The 19933-nt window shown below is 34.5% G+C and overlaps 1 protein-coding gene across 5 annotated transcripts in view; it reads right to left on the bottom strand.

The window, feature by feature from the left end:
- Positions 1–19933, bottom strand: part of EVI5 (ecotropic viral integration site 5) — a 223954-nt gene that overhangs the window by 12631 nt on the left and 191390 nt on the right. Inside the window, exon 20 of one of the 5 annotated variants that reach the window (XM_088791325.1) lies at positions 7126–7138. The exons of 3 other annotated variants lie outside the window; for them this stretch is intronic. In XM_088791325.1, coding sequence (XP_088647451.1) covers positions 7126–7138 — 13 coding nt within the window. Of the gene's footprint in view, positions 1–7125; positions 7139–7775; positions 8100–19933 lie in introns of those variants that run through there. One more of the 5 variants, XM_088791324.1, reaches the window with a different exon arrangement.

Genomic DNA, 19933 nt, shown 5'->3' on the forward strand with positions numbered 1-19933 from the left:
TGGAAACAGCAAGAGAACTAGAATTGAAAGTGGAGCCTGAAGATGTGCCTGAATTACTGCAATTTATGATAGAACTTCAGTGAACAAGGAGTTGCTTCTTATGGATGAGCAAAGAAAGTGGTTTGTTGAGCTAGAATCTACTCCTGAAGATGCTGTGAAGATTAATGAAATGACAACAAAGGATTTAGAATATTACATAAACTTACCGTGTTTCCCTGAAAATAAGATTTAGCTGGACAATCAGCTTTAATGTGTCTTTTGGAGCAAAAATTAATATAAGACCCGGTCTTATTTTACTATAAGACTGAGTATAATATAATATAAAATACTGGGTCTTATATTAATTTTTGCTCCAAAAGATGCATTAGAGCTGATTGTCTGGCTACTACGCCTTATTTTCGGGGAAACACAGCAGTTGATAAAGCAGTGGCAGGGTGAGAGGACTGACTCCAATTCTGCAAGAAGTTCTTATGTGGGTAAAATGCTATCAGTATCGCATGCTACAGAAAGATCATTCATGAAAGGAAGAGTTAATTGATGTGGCAAACTTGTTGTCTCATTTTAAGAAATTGTCACAGCCACTCCAACCTTTAGCAACCACCACCCTACCCTGCTCAGTCAGCAGCCATGAACATCAAGGGAAGACCCTCCACCAGCAAAGGATTATGACTTGCTGAAGGCTCAGATGATGGTTAGCAAGTTTTAGCAATCAAGCATTTTTAAATTAAGGTATGCACATTTTTTCAGACATAATGTTACTGCACACTCAGTAGACTACAGTATAGTGTAAACATAACTTTTATATACAGCGGGAAACAAAAAAGTCATGTGACACGCTATATTGTGGTGGCCTGGAATCGAAGCAGCAATATGTCCAAGGTATGCCTATATTATATTAGTAGGAAGGAGGGACAGAAAGTTTGTGTGTTCATGGTGAAGATGAGCAGAATGAAAAAGAGATAAATCATTCCCCATGTAAAAATGCCAATAGATTATGCCTAGAATGGAAAAATCAAGAATTAATAGTTAAAAGTTGAAAACAGATGCCTCCAAGAAACTGCAAAAGTCACGTCTAAGATAGGCTTTTTGCAAAACCCTTTTAACTACTCTTTGACTCTTCAAATTATGTGCATAACTAAAAACTTTTTAAAATTAAAAACACTTCAAAACAATGTTTCAACTAAAATTTAGTAATAAAAAAGGTATGAAGTTAAAAATGGGAAGTCCTTCCTTGCTTCCTCAGTTCCATTCCTTATAGGTAGCCAATACTAAGAATTTGGTATTACCAGCTCTAATTTTTAACTTAACTGAGTTAAGTCAAAGTTGTACGAACAAGCCAGTCTCCCAATTTTCTTTTTGTTTTAGAAGCAGCCTCTCCAACTATGGAACAATATCAAAGACTGATGCAAAATCATAAACAAATACTGTCACAAAATTGTCAATGATTTCTTGTACTTCTTTTTGTATGGGTATTTTCACAGAGAACTTAAAGGCATAAAAAGCTACTGTATGTCAAAAAATTCTCTTTAGTACAATTCTAGTTTTGTCATGTACTTGTTATATATGCACCATGTGAAATAAGGCAATCTTGAAAATAAATTCCACAATCCTGAGATAATCCAATTAATTTTAATATATCTTTCAAGATGATTTTTCTAATCTTTTATACTTTTCAAAAATGGGTTGGCCACTACACATATTGTTTTATATGCTGCTTTTTCACTTAACAACATCATACAGTCTGTGTTTCCCCGAAAATAACATCTAGCCGGACAATCAGCTCTAATGCACCTTTCGGAGCAAAAATTAATATAAGACCCGGTATTACATTATACTATACTATACTATACTATACTATATATAAGACCGGGTATAGTATAATATAATATATATAATATAAGACCGGGTCTTATATTAATCTTTGCTCTAAAAGGTGCATTAGAGCTGATTGTCCGGCTAGGTCTTATTTTCGGGGAAACACGGTTATTCTCGGTGTAATAATTCTTTAATGGCTACATGGTATCTCATTTAGAAATGTACTATAATCTGTTTAACCAATCCTCTTGTTGGGAAGTTTAGGTTTCCTTTGCCTCACTGTTAGAAATAGCACTGCCATGAACATTTTTGAACACACAGTTCTGCAGAGTGGCCTGATTATTTCTTATAGCTGGGAGTACAAAATATAGTGCAAAGTTTCAACATTCTTAAGAGCCTTGATGTCTATATTTAAGCTGTCCTCCAGAAAGGTGGTAGGAATTTACATCCTCAAAACACTGCCTGAAAAGTTTGGGTTTCTCTACACATTTTCCCCCCATTTTTGTTAATTGAAACTTTTTATTATGGAATACTTTTTAAAATACAGAGAATAGTTCAGTAGACGCCTATGTTGTCATCACTCAGCTGTAATAAAAATCAAATTATGGCCACTTTTGTTTCAACATAGCACCCTGTCCCTCCAACCCTGGAACATTTGGAAGCAAATTAAAAAAGGATTATATTAGGCTGGTGCAAAAGTAACTGCAGTTTTTGCAGTTATTTTGAACCTTTTAAACCACAATTACTTTTGCACCAACCTAATAAAATAACTTTGGCCTGTTGAACTAGAAGATCTTTTAGAAAAATATAATACATAATCTAATATTGTCCTTCAAATTATTTTATTCTCTGACAGGAATATGTAATGAAGTAACAAACCTGTTGTGTTATAAAATGTTTCATTCCAATGAATGTCTTCTAGTTTCTATAACATTTAAAAGTAACTTATTTTAAGTATTAATTAGATTTGGCACTTTCCAAACATCAGCTATAAGAGCTACAACTACCAGAGAGATGATCTCCCTGGCTATTCTACTAAGTAATTGCTCTGAAGTCTGTACTTCTTTGAGAATGTTGGTGAGGTTAAGAGCACCCTTCTGATTTCCTAATTCTCTAGATTAATAACTAATAAATATTGTTATGTGTTACAACCATGCTGGGGTTACTATTTTCAAAAAATATATATTCCTGAACTCTACTCTTAGACATTTGGATTCAGAAGGTGGGGCTCAGGAATCTGTATTTTAAACAAGCATCTTACGTGATTCTGAAGAGGGTAATCAACAGATATCATTTTGAGAAACACTCTCTAAATAGATCATATTTAGGATTCACTCCTTTAGGATCATGTTAAGAAAATCTGGCAAGGGTAAATAAATTTGGACTTAAGGATTTCTTGTTAATTAATCACTGCCATCATCACACTGGCCATTGTCACACTTTAAAAATACAATGGCCTAAATATGGACACACAAACCAACTAGGGAAAAAAAGAAAATCAAAGTATAAAGAACCACATGAGGTTAGTAAACATTTTTAAATATGACCTTTTCTTTGGGGTTTACAGACACCTTCACCATCTAGTTTAATGTCCAGGTGCCGTGCGGTAAGTGTTTTCAAGGGCTTCATCACTGAGGAATACCATCCAATTTTAGACATCTCAACATCTCAGTCTATATCCAAGTGAAAGAACGTGTGTGTATAAAACGGAGCCAGAACCCTCTTTCGTCTTCCTCCTATCAAATGTCAACCTTGAAGTTCAAACTTTATTCCAAGGATTAGCTTTATATCCAGGTGATAGACTAATAATCTTTTAAGAAATAACATGTCTACCCTTAGGGCTATAGTTCTGGCTTACCGGCCTTGATAGAAAAACTACTTAATACAACAACTCAACGTCATAAGAGAGAAACACACATGGATGAGTGTGTGTGTTTGTGGGGGAGCGTGAGGAGGTATTCTGTTACAGTAAGACATGATTCAATTTAGAATCAGTGCTGATGACAATGAGATGCTGATAAAATGCCTCTAATATGCCTTGATGTTTCTTGTCTAGATTAGTAATTTTAGGCTGAATATTTGCTATATAAAATAAAATAAAAACATTTAATATTAAATTTAAAAATTTTATGTTTGGAATTTCAAGTATTAAAAATGATTAGATACCACTGCTAATATTTCAAAAGACACTCTGCATAATTAGCTCATCAGACAGTGGTACTATTACAATCAGTCTACTGCCTCTGTCAGATTTAGGCTCTCTCAGTAGAAAAGTTTAAAACAGCAAAGTTTTACTGTAATTGTGCTCCAGTTTCAGACAGGGCTCAAAGACCATCTCTAGGGAATCTTAGGAGCTCTAAAACACACACACACACACACACACACACACACACACACACACACACACACACACACCCTAATATACCTTTACTATACCTTTCCTAAGAGTGGAGCCCTTTCCAGGTCTTTGAATAGGGTCCTGGTTTCTCTCCAAATGACTGAGTCTGTATCAATTATTCTTTCTGGTTAGAAAGTATCTCATGGTGTCACACATTTGAAAAGCCCCATTAGAGACGAAGTGTGTGCTCAAAGAGAGCATAGGAGGTATGGGGAATTGTTAAGCAGTTTAATATTAAGTTGCTAAGGGGATTGGGGGTGGGAGTGGGAATGATATGGAAGAATCTTAAATGCACATCACTAAGTCAAAGTAGTCAACCTGAAAAGGCTACATACTGCATGATTCCAACTACATGACATTTGGAAAAGGCAAAATTATGGAGACAATAAATATACCAGTGGTTGCCAGAGGTTCAAAAGGAGAGGAGGAATGAATAGATGGAACATGGGATTGTTAGGCAGTACAACTATTTTGTATGACACTGTAATGGTAGATACATGTCGCTATACATTTGTAAAAACCTACAGAATGTACAACACAAAGAGTGAAACCTAATGTCAATATGGGCTTGTTAATATCAATATTGGCTCACTAGTTGTAACTTATGTACGACACTAACAGAAGATGCTAGTAATGGGGAACTGGGGGAAGGCACTGAGAATACGTATGTATCTCTGCACTTTCTGTTCTATTTTTCTGTAAACCTAAGGCTATTCCTCAAAATGAAGTCTATCAGTTAAGAAAAATGAGATGTTCTATGGTTTTTTTCTATGACCATAATGATATAGTTAGTGTCAAAACTGCTTCAGACAATTTTGAGAGTATATCTGTTACAAGACAATGTACAGGCTCATGTTTTTTAAAAAGACAAAACAAAGTAAACCTCACAGATTAACAGGCTGATAAATGTTTACTAATGTGTCCTATTTTCATTCTCAAAAGTGTCCTGGTATGAACAATAAATTATAATAGTCACCCAGCAATGCACTAAAAGCATTTATAACAGGGTATATAGCAATTTCATTCATAATAACCTCAAATGGAAATAACCCAAATGTTTATGAACAGTAGAATGAATAAATAAATTAGTATATTTATGCAATGAGATATTATACAGTGACAAAAGTGAATGTCTAGAATACTGCTACATGGAACAACATGGACAAATCTCTCAGTGTTGAGCAAAAAAAGCCAAACAAAATAATTCATTCTGTATGATTTCATTAGTATAAAGTTAAAAACCAGGCAGATCTAATTTGTGATGTTAGAACTCAGGACAGTGATGAGATGAGAGGAGGTAGTAAGTGGGAGGAATGATGAAGAGACTTCTGAAAAGCTGGCAATTCTCTAGTTCTTGACCTGGGTGGTAGTTAAACACACATGTTCATTTTTGTGATAATTAATCAAGCTGGACACTCACGATTTGTCTATTAAATAAATAGCCTAAGAAATAATATCTACGGAAGTTGGCTGAAAAGACATGCAATTGCCATTCATTATTCCACTAGTATTTCTAAATTTTACTTTTGGATCTAACCAGACAATCACTAAGTTATATATTTGGACTCCACTGTTTTAGTCCATTATACAATTGCTCTTACAATTGCTATACAATGTTAGTCCATTAGCCTAACACTTTCCTGTTCAATATATTTTCCTGTTCCATATGTAGACCAATAAAATTAATTTATTTCAAAGTTAAGAAACAGGAAAAGAATAACTGGTTTGGTTTTGTCTTATTAGACATCATGAATCTTCAATATATTATGCTACCTGCTTTGCGCTAGCTGCCAAATATGTGGCCCACTTTGATACTATATACGTTTTTGTGATAAAACTAACTTTGATTTTACTAGATTTTGCCTTAGAACTAATTTTTTTAACTGTTAGATTGAATTGTATGATAGTGCCATTTTTGTAAGTCAAAGTCAAGGATTAGCAATTTCATTTGGTGTAATTAACCTAATATTAAGTTATTTTTGCACTATATGCATTCATGCAAAGTCCCTCGAAATATATGGGGAACAAGGCAGGGTATAAATGTAAAAATAAGCATTTTCCACTGTGCATATTCAGTTTCATAGTTTCAGTTATTTGTTTAGCTGAATTCCAAGAATAAAGTCATCAATGAAATCTCTCAAATGTGCTTCCAAATTTATTTGTAGCTTGGCCATTTTGATAATAAAGTAGTTATCACCAGAACAAAATCCTCAAATAATCCAGTAACAACATAAAAAAAACCTAAAACTGCTTCCTTTACTTTTAAAAGCATTTTTTATTTTCTAGTATTATTTTGATATTTATAGTTTAAAATATTAGCATTTTAATAAACCTTTTAAATAATTTTTATAATATTTCAATAAATCAACAGCCATATTTTCATAAATACTTTAATATATATATTTTATTGACTGACACACACATATTTATATTTGAGTGTCTTATTTATAGATACGTAAGTTTTTTCCAAATTATATGATTTAACACTGTAATTAAATATTTAAAATCAACCCTTTCTGGAAAAACATTGACTGACTGGTTGCTGTACATATATCCTACCTCTTCTGTTAGCCCCTGATGGGGGGGGACTGGTCCTTAATCATTTTTGTATCCTAGAACTTAGCATTCTGACTTGACAAGAGTTGGAACATAAGAAATGTTGATAAACTACACTGAAAAGATGGCAGGATTCTTGAAAAAAGCCCTTAGGTACTGATTATTCCATTCTTGTAAATACTGAATGAGAATATTAATAAGTAGACAGACGGGAGCACTAATAAATAAATAAATAAATAAATAAATATATATATATATATACACACACACACACACACACACACACACACACACACACACACACATACATACATATACACACACACACAAGATCCAAATAATGTACTGTTTCTTACCTGATGTGGACTGCTTCATCATGTTATGCATTAAGAGACAGAGTGAAAAAAGTAAAAACATGTAGAATGTATTTAAATAATACTTAAGACATTCTTACATACTCATTACAACTTAAAAAGTTAACAAAATCATAACCTCTCACTATCAACAGAGATGAGATTTTAGGATTTCTCTGCACATATTAAACAATGCTGACTTAAGAAAGCATTAAGTAATTAGAAAAGGAAAGTGATAAGCCAAGATATTATACAACTTTAAAGAATAAAGCACAAAATGCAGTATAGTTAATAAGAAAACAGGAAACTGTCATGTTCATAGTCTGATGAACGTAGGTTTTGACAGGAAACAGCAGAGTTTCTAACTGCATTATAGTAAAAATTCAAACACTAAGAGAGAGAATTAAAAACTATTACAGCTATTTCACATAAAATTATCATTAAAATTTTAAAGTAGGGAGAGCCTGCAGGGATGAATATTCTAAAGCTCCGAAAGACTTCATAATCATTAAGGATACGTAAGTATTTAAAATTTTTTTGTTAGTTTAGCCAAACCAGTAAAGGTTAAGATAGAATTTTCTTTTGTAAAACAAAGAAGTGTCATAGTTTTAGAGATTTATAGACTTTAAAATATGACTTCTTAATAAATGATAGAGAAATCTGTGCTAAGAAAAGTTGGTCACCTGAGCAGTGTTCATGTGGACAGAGCCCCTGTGTTTGCTTCCTTTCATCACATGAGAGAACAGTGCTGAAAAAGTTAGTGTGCTTGAAAAAGGGTTGATTTTTACAGCTGGTTTTAAAGAGACACAAGCTATTCTTCCCCACTTTTAACATGATGGGGTAACAGAATTAATAACAAACCCTTATATTTACGTGATGCTTTACAGTTAAAAGTACTTCCATGCATATTATATTAAGTGAAAAATTTTTACCCCGTGTGTGATTGAAGGTTGAATTGTGCAGGCAACTACCAGTTTCTGAGATTCAAAAGAGTAAGAAGACTGCATTGAGTATTTTGAAAGACAATCAATCCACAACAAAGTGGAAAAAAATCATCCACATACCAAAAAAACCCCCTAACCAAATGAACTTTGATCACTACTAGACAGGGTTTAAACCATTGAAGTGAGTCATGTGATACCAAGTGAAGTGCAAAACAGTTGCAGTAAGTTTCCAAGACTGAGTCATATCAGATTATAAAAGCTCCTATTTGTACATGGGGGTTTGTATAATCAATCTGTAAAATATAGAGCTATATAGCCTTTAAAGCTAAATGTAACATTTCTGTAAGTGATGTACAACATATAAAATTTTAAATAACTATACATTATACTTTATATGGGAAGATGGACATCAAGTCCAATAATCACACAGATTTGTATTTCTAAGTTCTAGAGGCTTTATTTCCGCCCCCTCCCTCGCCAAAGTTTAATCAGTAATATTATTGGCTTCCTTACGAACAGTTTTCTCAGTTTTCAAATTTTAAAATAAATGTAAATAGGAAATGCTATGGTAAATTTATTCTCACTCACAAGCTTCTTTAAAAACTGAATTGTGCACATGACAAAGATTAAAACTAACCCAACCCAAAAGATTTCCAGTGAATCAGAACAGGAAACCAATAAAAGTGATCAATTGGAGGTCATGACTTTTTGATCATTGCATTACATATACAAGGGCCAACATTTAGACCTACAGTACTTAAAAGACTATTTAAAAGTTTAAGAATTTTATTGAAAGACTATAAAATAGACAATGCTGAAAATGTTTCTAGCTTTAAGCTAAGTAAATCATTTTTTAAAAAAACCAGATAAAACACTTGAAATTTAAAAAAATATAGATTCTATGTTAAATTAAAACACATTTTTACAAGCAAAGAAAAAATATGTACCCATATTGAAAAGTGAAGAAGGGGAAAGGAAAGTTATACTATGAAGAAACTTATAGTATGCATTTGTTACCAGTGAAGGAGAGAGGGGGAAGAAATGAAAGTAATTTACAAAGAACTCTTAGTGTTTCTATAGTGAATACTTAGATTTATCCAGTATACTGGGTCAAACAAAATGAAACTGCCATTGTCTTCTTCCTGGCAGCTGACACATATCGATAACACTGAAACCATTAACATTATTTAGAAGGTACTGTAATGTCAATGGTGATGAGGTTAGGAATACAGGAGGTTCTATGTAAATTTCTGACCAATTACAGGAAATAAATCACTTCATACTTGTTTCACTCTGAACTTTTAAAGCTACATCAAAGTACCACATACATTTCATTTGATTTAACCTTTAGCTGAAGCCATGAAAAAATTCAAACTTTCAGCAAAATATCCTCATGAAAATGAAATACTTCTTTTCTATCTGGATTGAATTCTGTTAAGAGGAATTATTCCTCTCTAAAGCTAAAACATAGGTTTTATCAGTCCATCTAATCACTTAACCAAATTTTAAATCATTTACCTGATAAGGGACTTGTGTCTAAAATACATAAAGAACACTTACAACTCAATTATAAAAAGACAAATAACCCGATATGAAATGGGTAAAAGATTTGAATAGATATTTCTCTAAAGACCTAAGTAGCCAAAAAGCATGTGAAAAGATGCCCTATATCATTAGCCATCAGGAGAATACAAATCAAAAACCAAAATGAGATGACATTCACACTTCCTAGGATAGCTACAATCAAAATGAGAGATAACAACAAGTATTGGTTAGGATGTGGAGAAATTGGAACCCTCATTCACTGCTGGTAGGAATGTACAATGATACAGCTGCTTTGGAAAACAATCTGGCAGTTCCTCAAATGGTTAAACACAGAGTTACCATACGACACAGCAATTCCACTACTAAGTATATATTCAAAGACAAATGAAAACGTGCGCTCACAAAGAAACCTGTACACCAATGCTTCCAGCAGCATTATTTATAACAGCCAAAACACAGAAACAACTCAAAAGTCCATCAACTGATGCATGGATAAATAAAATGTAGTATATCCATTTGATGGGACATTATTAGGCAATAAAAAGGAATGAAGTACTGATGCCCTGGTACATACTACAGCATGGATGGGCTTTGAAAACATTATGCCAAGAAAGAAACCAATCACAGATGATGACATATCATATAATTCCATTTAAATGAAATGTCCAAACTAGGGAAATCTATAGAGAGAGAAAGTAGATTAGTTGCCTAGGGCTGGGGGAAAATGAGGAATGACTGCTAATGGAAACGGGATTAATTTTTATAGTGATAAAAACGTTCAAAAATTGATTGTAATGACGGTTGCACAACTCTGAATATACTAAAAACCACTGAATTGTACACTTTAAATGGGTGAACTGTGTCTGTCTATCTATCTATCTATCTATCTATCTATCTATCTATCTATCTATCTATCTATCTATCTATATCACATCGCTATTTTTGTGGGTATGTTTCCAACGGAGATCTTGTCAAATTGAAAATAAATAATTTTCTATTTAGGAAATGTAGAAAATTTAATTGAATTAAAAAAAAACCAAAAGCCACCAACAAAGTGCATTTTCAACATCTAGTTTTTTCCTCAACAGAAAAAGAAATGATGGCTACTGTCGACAGTTTCATTTTAAACAGGCAGAAAATACTTGCAATAAAAATTTTACTGCTTTAGATTGAAGTATTAACTAAAAGGAGATGAATACATTTGTAGTATTCACTTTTTTCAGACACTAACACTAACTCCTGATGAAAAAAATCATTTAAAAAATACATAATATGCACATATAACCACACACCCACACCCACACAAAATAAGCTTTCAAACAGACAGGGTTAGGATCCCTCTCTTCCTCATTCCGAATGTTCACAGGCTGCTACGTTAAGATCGGGCACTTGCAAACCACATGATCCAATGAATACTATCTTATCATATCACAGGTTCCTCAGACTGACCACAACAACTTAAATCAGACAGGCAGCAAAGTAGCACTAAGTCTTTGACACGCATTACTGGTATGACATTTCAGCTGTCTAGCTTGTGGGGAGTAAAAATCTGATTATCTTACGTCCAACTGCATTTGTGAGATATGGTCCATGAAAAGCACATGATTTACTGCACTCCAGACTTCCAACCAACTATGTAAAATTTTAGTATTTGTAAATCTGAGAGAGCTAGCTATTCGTCTTTTATCAATTCTCCTTTAATTCACACTTAGTAAATTTGTGGAGCACATTTTCAAATGTTCCTAGTTTGAATACTATGTTATTGTTTCTTAAAAAAAAAAACTGGCATTTAAAATTGAATTACTTGATAAAAAAATAAGTTTTTTTCAAATGATTGAGTATATTTCAAAGACCTGGCATAGTTGAAGAAACTGGATATCTATATTTAAGAATATATAGCACTGGGGCCAGCCCGGTGGCTCAGGCGGTTAGAGCTCCGTGCTCCTAACTCTGAAGGCTGCTGGTTGGATTCCTACATGGGCCAGTGGGCTCTCAACCAGGTTGCCAGTTCAATTCCTCGAGTCCCGCAAGGGATGGTGGGCGCTGCCCCCTGCAACTAAGATTGAACACGGCACCTTGAGCTGAGCTGCCTCCCGGATGGCTCAGTTGTTGGTTGGAGCGTGGGCTCTCAACCACAAGGTTGCCAGTTCAATTCCTCGACTCCCGCAAGGGATGGTGGGCAGCGCCCCCTGCAACTAAAATTGAACACGGCACCTTGAGCTGAGCTGCCGCTGAGCTCCCAGATGGCTCAGTTGGTTGGAGCCTGTCCTCTCAACCACAAGGTTGCTGGTTCAACTCCCGCAAGGGATGGTGGGCTGTGCCCCCTGCAACTAGCAACGGCAACTGGACCTGGAGCTGAGCTGCGCCCTCCACAACTAAGACTGAAAGAACAACAACTTGAAGCTGAACAGAACCCCCCCCCCCCCAACTAAGATTGAAAGGACAACAATTTGACCATTGTTCCCCAATAAAGTCCTGTTAAAAAAAAAAAAAAAAAGAATATATAGCACTAAAAAGTAAATGTGAAATATTGGATAGCTTGGTGGATAATAGCAAAAGAATACCTAAAATGAACTGAAAAGATTCAAATTGTCTCTGAGATGCATCATTTAGACCGAAGGCTTAAAAGGAATATAATTCAAAATATAATCAAGGAAGAAGATTGTATTTTATGTATTTCCTCTTGTTTAAGAAAGCTTTATTTTCAGCCATCAGATCAATCTCTATGAATGCTATTTTCAGTACCACACACCAAAAACAAACTGATCAGAGAAAGTCTCTCTCTCTGGTTTCTGAAATGCTCCTCTCTCCTGATTTCTCTCTTACTTTTATAGCTGCTCCTTCTCAGTCTCCTTTGTGAGCTCTATACTTGCCGCCAAACTTTTGCATATCATGGTCTCTCTGCCCAAAATACCCTTCTAATCTCCTTTTCCTGGAGTAGAATATCTTTTCTACTCTTCTGAAACACACTAAAAGACTTTTTGACACGTGTCTAGGCCATGGCACAATGTGGTTCTACCACAGCACTGCTCACACCGACTGACTATCCCTACCAGGCGGAATTCCTTAACAGCTGGGACTATGGATTTTATACACCTAGCATAGGACTGGGATGGAAAGGACTTGAAAGATCATTTAGCGTAACTGTTTTAAGACACAGAAACTGAGGCAAAGCCTGAGGACGCCTGGGAGCTAAAAGATGCTCAAATGTTCACTGACTGAATGAATATATGAAGTAAACTGGCATCCTAAGGTCACACAGTTAATCAGTGGCAGAATTAGACCTCGAATCCAGGTCTCCTGACTCTAAGTCTTACTGTTCTAAAGATGGTAGTTTCTCAATCACCTGTAGAAAGATGGAGAACAAAGACACAAAATCCAGAAGCAAAACTAATCAAATAAAAAATAATCATAACTGCTATTAAGAACCTGATAAGTTACATGGGTATCTATCTATTTTTTCCCCTCTTCTCCATTTTATGAATGTGTTTAGAAGTTCATACTGGCATGATAATGAAAGGAAAAAGTAAGAGTTAGATGCAGTAAGGGATAATCAGCTTTTGAGTAAATAAAATACATTTAAAAAATAAATACCCAAGTCTTGAAACCCGAGTATATGAGTAAGTTCAATGAATTTTAAAACTGTAGCTTATTTTGGTTGCCCATGTAAGGTTGAATGAAATCCTCAAGCACATGTTAGTACCATTCTAAATGTTGGCAAATATACCTATTTAGTACTGCAGTCAAGCTTATTGGTATTGTACATATTATTAAATGGTTTGAAGCACTGATAGCTTATTTTCCTCATATCTAAGATCTAAGACTATGCTATTGGATGGTTTATTCGCAGGAATGCTGAAAAGAAGAAAAAGCCTTTTCTACGCTTACTGAATTAAATCTGCTTAAGAACTTCTGTAAGTAACTATAAAACCTGTCGCTATAGGCTTCATGGTTAGCTCCATTGCCTTTTTAAAATGTTTATTATCATCTGCCTTTATTTCTCATAATCCAAGCGGTATATGACACCCAGTTTCCCTCGAAGTGGTTTCTTACGACTTACGTTTCCAATCCAACTGTCATAGAGTAATTACTGGGACAATTTATTTTTTATTTTTTAATTATATTAGTTTCAGGTATACGAAACAACATAATGATTAGACATTTACACCCCTCACAAAGTGATAACTCTCCCCTGCCAAGTCAATGGCATTGTAACAACTATATATGATGCCAGAGGGGTAGCAGTAAACTTGGGGGCGCCGTTTATTAGGTTGGTGCAAAAGTAACTGCGGTTTAAAAAAGGTTAAAAATAATAGCAAAAACTGCAATGACTTTTGCACCAACCTAATATTAAGCAATTTACAGATCAGTACTAAAATTGTTTCACTACTATACATGTAAAAATCTAGCTGTACTTATTTGATGTAAAGTACTATTTAAAAACTTGCCACCTATGTCAGAAAACACAAAAGTGCACAGACTAATGGCGTTATAGGAAAAAAGGTACTGGAGCTAGCTTGAAAGAGTTCCCACTGGTCAAATTCCGGACAATTTGAACATCAAGAGAACTGACTGACTCTGCGAGTTCACAGTACTGCATCAGGGCTTTCGAAAGACTCTAAGGAACATAAGACTGAATAAGAGACAAGTTAGCTTGTTTGTGAGCATCAAGGAGAGCATAACAACCATTAATCAAAATAAATGAAATTAAGTGCTATGTTATATCCCATTTCTGAATTATTAAGGATTCACTATCAGTACCAACTACATACTCTTTATCAAACTAACTGTACACTTTCCCCCATCAGATTGTAAATTTCTTCTCCAGATAGTAAGACTGTACTGTACTTCCAATAGTGTCTGGCACAATATTAGAAAAAAATTCCATCTGGTCCAGCTTACTATCCAAGTCTGACTTACAATTCTGATTAGTTCTGTTCCTTGGCCAGTGTGAAGATATTATCTCTTGATATTTATTTGTTCCTTTAATTCTGAGTACCAGATCCAAATCCCTAGTCTCAGATTGATTCTGTTTTTTCTAAGTTGGCTGCTCACTCAGATTTATCCTAGACATCCCTTAACAAACCTTCTCCTACCTCAGTCAATATTCCTAAGGGGCTTCTTTCCTTGGTATCTCATCTTTTCTAGGTTGTAATTCCTTTCCTCACTTTTTCTTTATTTTTAATTTTTCTTTTCTAAGTGACTTCATTATCTCACCTTAACCTTTCCTACCAGACCTATCTTTTTTTGTCACACTCTCATCATGGTTTAACTCCAGTTCTATAATAAAACTACCATCATTAATTAGAAACACATATTGTCATCAACAAATTTAAAAATCTTTTTTTTTTTAACCTATAGAATGAATAGGATACACAGATGCATATAATGGGTAGAACACCCTCTTTTTATGAATATAACATAAAACAGAAAAGTGGTGTAAAAGTCTTGAATAAAAATAATGTTATCCTGTGTGGGATTATTATGGTTTTTCTCTGAATGTGGTCTATTATATATGCCTTCTGAAGGGAAAGAATGAATAGAAAGATATACAGCCCTGGAGATTAAAAAAATTGATCTAGAAACAATTGCTGGAAGTTTGGTTACCAGTTAAATAACAAACTCTTGAAACAGAATGTATTGAATAGTTGAGCTTACTTATGTCATTGGGTAAAGTTGTATTTCTTAAATAACAGGTATATATGAAGCTGGGTTGACTATTTTTATCTAGTTTTATGTTTCTGGACATGTCAAATTTAGCTAGAAAATCTCAGTTGCTTCTCTTTTCTGAAAATCATCTAATATTTAAAAGCTAAGATTTTAGTAGCACCCACCGAAAACTGAAGCAGAATTTGAGGGACAAGTTAGAACAAATCCCCAGCCTCCAAGGGAACAGAAGTCTAGAACCTGCTGCTGAAAGAAAAGTAAAGAACACTAGGTGAGAGCAGATGTCTACTAACTAGATATTGGGTTCTCATCTGAGAGAAGTAATCAATCAATTTTAGTTCAATTAAACCCTTAATGGAACTCCTACTATATTTAATATGTGACATTTAACTGGGTTGGCAGGATTGTGGTAGGGCAGTGGGATGTAGCAGATCAGAAGTTAGAATGCCTGGGCGGTAGTTCCGTCTGCCACTAACTAGCTGCGTAACGCTGGCTAAGTTCCTTAACTCTTGGGCCCTCAGCTTCCTCATTTATTGAATGAAAAACTAGACAAACTTTAAGAACAGATCTGGCTTCAAAAACATATATGAATCTGAAATCTCAGCTTTAAGTCTTTTACATAGTGATACTATTCCAGACATAAAATATTATCCATTGTGTAAATGTTATCTTGCGACTTCAAATAAGATAACTGCTTATCCAAGATAAAATTAACATATAAGAGGAAGAGGAATAATAAAACTCATTTAAAAAAGTCATTAAGAATGAATTTTTTATCCATAAATGGAGGTTGTAAGATTAAAACATAGTGCTAAACATTTAATTCAGGGCCATAAAGCAATTTTCATAGTTGTACAAATCTGATTCTCATTATCTCCATGAGACCTTTTGGGCAGGAAAGCAAAACACTATTTTTGTACTGAGGCTTGTGTGAACTCCTGCAGAGTACTTCACATTTCTCTAACTAGAGAAAGAACAAATTTAAGGGATTAATTTCTTTTATTAAATAGAAACTGCCACACTGGGAAACCTAGTACTTTTTACTGTTGTAAAAACATACATGAAAATATAATTTTACATATTGAAATTTTTCTTAAATAATGATTCTAAAATTAAAATTCAATTAGCAGCCATCAATACAATTAGAAAACACTGTTTTTGATTCTTATTTCAACCTCCAGATATAGACTATAGACTGTTGCTATCAATTCAGTTTGTGTGTAAAAATGTCAATTCTATTCTAGGTTACCACTCTGTAAACTAGGTAACATACTTGGAGTGTTGCAAGATGTAAAGGGAAATAAAGATGAGCGTAAAAGGGATAAAATACATGGTGATGCAAATAGAACTGACTTTGGGTGGTGAACACACAATGTGATATACAGATGATGTATTATAGAATTGTACACCTGAAATCTATGTAACTTTACTAACAATTGTCACCCCAATAAACTTTAAAAAACAAAAGAAAAACAAGACTGGTAAAAACAGTCAGTATAGAATAAACATCCAGTTAAAAAACAAAAACAAAAGCAGTATCACTCAGTTTGGAAATAGAAAAAATTAGCTGTCAATAACTACAGAGCTTTCTTTTCTATCTTTAATATCCTGGTTTTAATGCCTAGATGAAGAACAGTGTTGAATGAGTCTTTAAAAAGTTTCCTTAAAAAAAAATTTCAAGTTCAAATAATTTTATTATTACTTTTACACTGAAGAATATAAGGGCAAGCAGTACAACAGGGTAGTCTGTCATTTGATAAAGTTCCTTGTTTCAAAAATTTTCGTTTAATAACAAAATGAGAAAAAGAGTATACATATTAAACATAATAATGTTTAGGACATTAAAAATACTTTTTTGGTAGATATTTAAATTCATAGCTCAGGTATAAACAGAGTTATCAGAATTTTAAAACTCAGAGTACATGTATAAACATTTTCTAAGCCAAAATTCAATATGGGCTTTGTTTAGATTTCCTTTTCTTTACTCAAACTCCTAATTTCATACTTGGCTGGTAGAAATAAAAGAAGATTCTTGTAACATATGATGACTTAACTTAAAAAAAAAAGTGCCTCCCCAACAAAGGAGAAAAGGATACAGAAGACCATCTGAGTACTGGAAACCAGACAACGGCTATCCTTAGAAAGAAAGTGGGTTTCACCGACCTGGGTTGTATGTTGTATACAGCATCTTATAAAAGGGTTTTTCGGTGTGTGTGTGTGTGTGTGTGTGTGTGTGTGTGTGTGTGTGTGTGTGTGTGTGTGTGTGTGTGTGTGTTTGCCAGCCTTGTCCTGAACTAGCTTACATTTCTGTAATTTCTTCAGGAAGGGGGTCTCAGTAATTGTTCAGCAACAGACCATACCTCCTCTCAAGTTCTTTCACAAATCAGCCATCATTCTATGATAAATGGTGAAAATGCTGAAGAAGTCTTTTTTAATAAATTCATTCTTCAGAAGGATCAGGGAAGTTTAAAGCCTAATTAAAATAACTATGTTGAACACTGTGACCAAAGAGTGAAGTTCTCCATAGGATGTAACAGTCATTCACTAGTGCTATGTTCTCCTGAGGAGATACATAAGATCAATGAATGGTGATATGGGAAAGTAAATAAATGTCTCCCAAGTTTAAAACAATAAAAAATAAAAATGACTGTGTTGAAATGTTCCCTTCTTGCAAGTCTCCCTTCTGGGTGCTCCTGTGTCTCTACACTCACCAGTTTCCCTCCTATCCCACTGATGGGTTTAATCTCCTTTGCTGGCTCTCTTGATCTTTAAGGTCAGAAGTGCCACAAATTTGTCCTGGACCCCCCTTCTCTTTATCTATGAATGCCATCTGTATGCCAAAGACGACTAAACTTGTTCTCAGCCCTGACCTCTTTTCAGGACCTTATACTCACATATCCATTGCCTGCCTGACTTTTTCATTTTACTGTTTAACTGGAATCTCAGCCTTAACATCAACAAAACACAGCTCTTGATCTTCTGCCCTTCCCCAACCTCAGTAAATGGCACCACCATTCACTCAATTGTCAAAGGCCCGAGTCTCTGGAGTCACCGAGTGCTTTGTCTTATGTCCCTCAGACAATCCATCAGCAAGTTCTCTACCTAATACAGACCTTTAATACATCCATGTTGCTTACATTTTCACTTCTCTGATCCTTCTAAGCCACCTTGGCTCTTACCTGGACTATTTTAACAGCCTCCTAATGAATTTGTTTCCATTCTTGCTCTCCTACAATCAATTCACCATACAGGAGTCAGGGCAAATCAGATCACATCACTCTTTGCTTAAAACCATCCAAAGGCTTCCTACTCAAGCAAGAGTAAAACCCAAACGATCTACCCTGGCTTAACAAAGCACTACAGAGAATTTGACCCCATCTTCCTCTCTGTTACCTCAGGCCATTTTTTCCCCACCCTGTACTATGCTCCAGCCACATTAGTACAGTTTCTTCACAAGTCCACTTCATTTTCTTTGAGGTCTTTGTGCTAGTTGTTTCTTCTGCCCGAAATGTTCTTTCCACAGATTTTCATACACCAGGAAGCTTCTCAGCATTTCTATCACAGCTTATATGCTACCTTATCAGGAAAGCCTTTCACAATTATTTACTCATTAAAAACACTTCCACGGAGTACCTACTACATGCCAACATTGTTCTAGATGCTGGGGGAAGGTACTCAATCCTGTTAGTAATTCAGGAAATATACATTAAGACCATAATGAAAAACTGCATCACAGCCAAGGAACGACCAAAATTAGATAAGGAATGCCATTCCCACATGTCGGTGAGTATGGAGTACGATAAGACCTGTCTACAGTGCTCACGGGAGTGTAAACTGGCATAATTACTGGCAGCAATGTTCTTAACAGACCAAACTGGAAATAATCCAAATATTCATCAACAGAATAAATAATAAATTGTGGTATATTTATACAAAGGAAAATTATACAGCAATGAGAATGAATAACCTACAGCTACATTTAAAAATAACATGGTTAAATCTCACAAAAAAATTTGAGCAAAAGCAGCAAGCCACAAAAGAATAGATACAACATAAAAAAGAACATATACTATAAGAAGCCATTTATATAAAATTCAAAAACTTAAATTACTGTATTAGAAGTCAAGACCACAGTTATCTTTGAGGAGGAAGGAGTGAGTAGAGGTTGGGAGAGAGGCTGAATGGGGTTCTGGGACCTATTTCATGGCTGTGATGATTTTGTGATAATTTACTGAGTTGTAAACTTATCACCTGGGCACTTTCCTGTATGTTATACTTCTATAGAAAAGTTTTTAAAAGCATTTCTGTTCTTTGGCTCCATATTATATTCCTATACTTTCCTTTTTCTCACAAAATAGTAGTTTGCTATTTTTATATCATTTGTAAACTTCCTTCATCCTATTTGGAACAAGGCAGGGTATTAAAGAATAAAAATGTTTTAAAAGTTTTTTTCTCTTTTTTTCTTTTTTAAAATATATGGTTTGCTTCTGTTTTACTTCATTCTAGTTTAATACATTGTAGTGTCACTGAAAGTCCTGATCCTGAATTCCAGCTTCTGCCACTTACGAGTTGTGTGACTTTGGACAAATTACTTAGCCTCTCTGAGCCTAAACTGAAAATAATATTTTTCACAGCATTAATTGTGAATATTAAAA

Source organism: Rhinolophus sinicus, chromosome 14 (assembly GCF_057876585.1).
Source record: "Rhinolophus sinicus isolate RSI-liver-muscle chromosome 14, RSI-T2T, whole genome shotgun sequence".
NCBI lineage: Eukaryota > Metazoa > Chordata > Mammalia > Chiroptera > Rhinolophidae > Rhinolophus > Rhinolophus sinicus.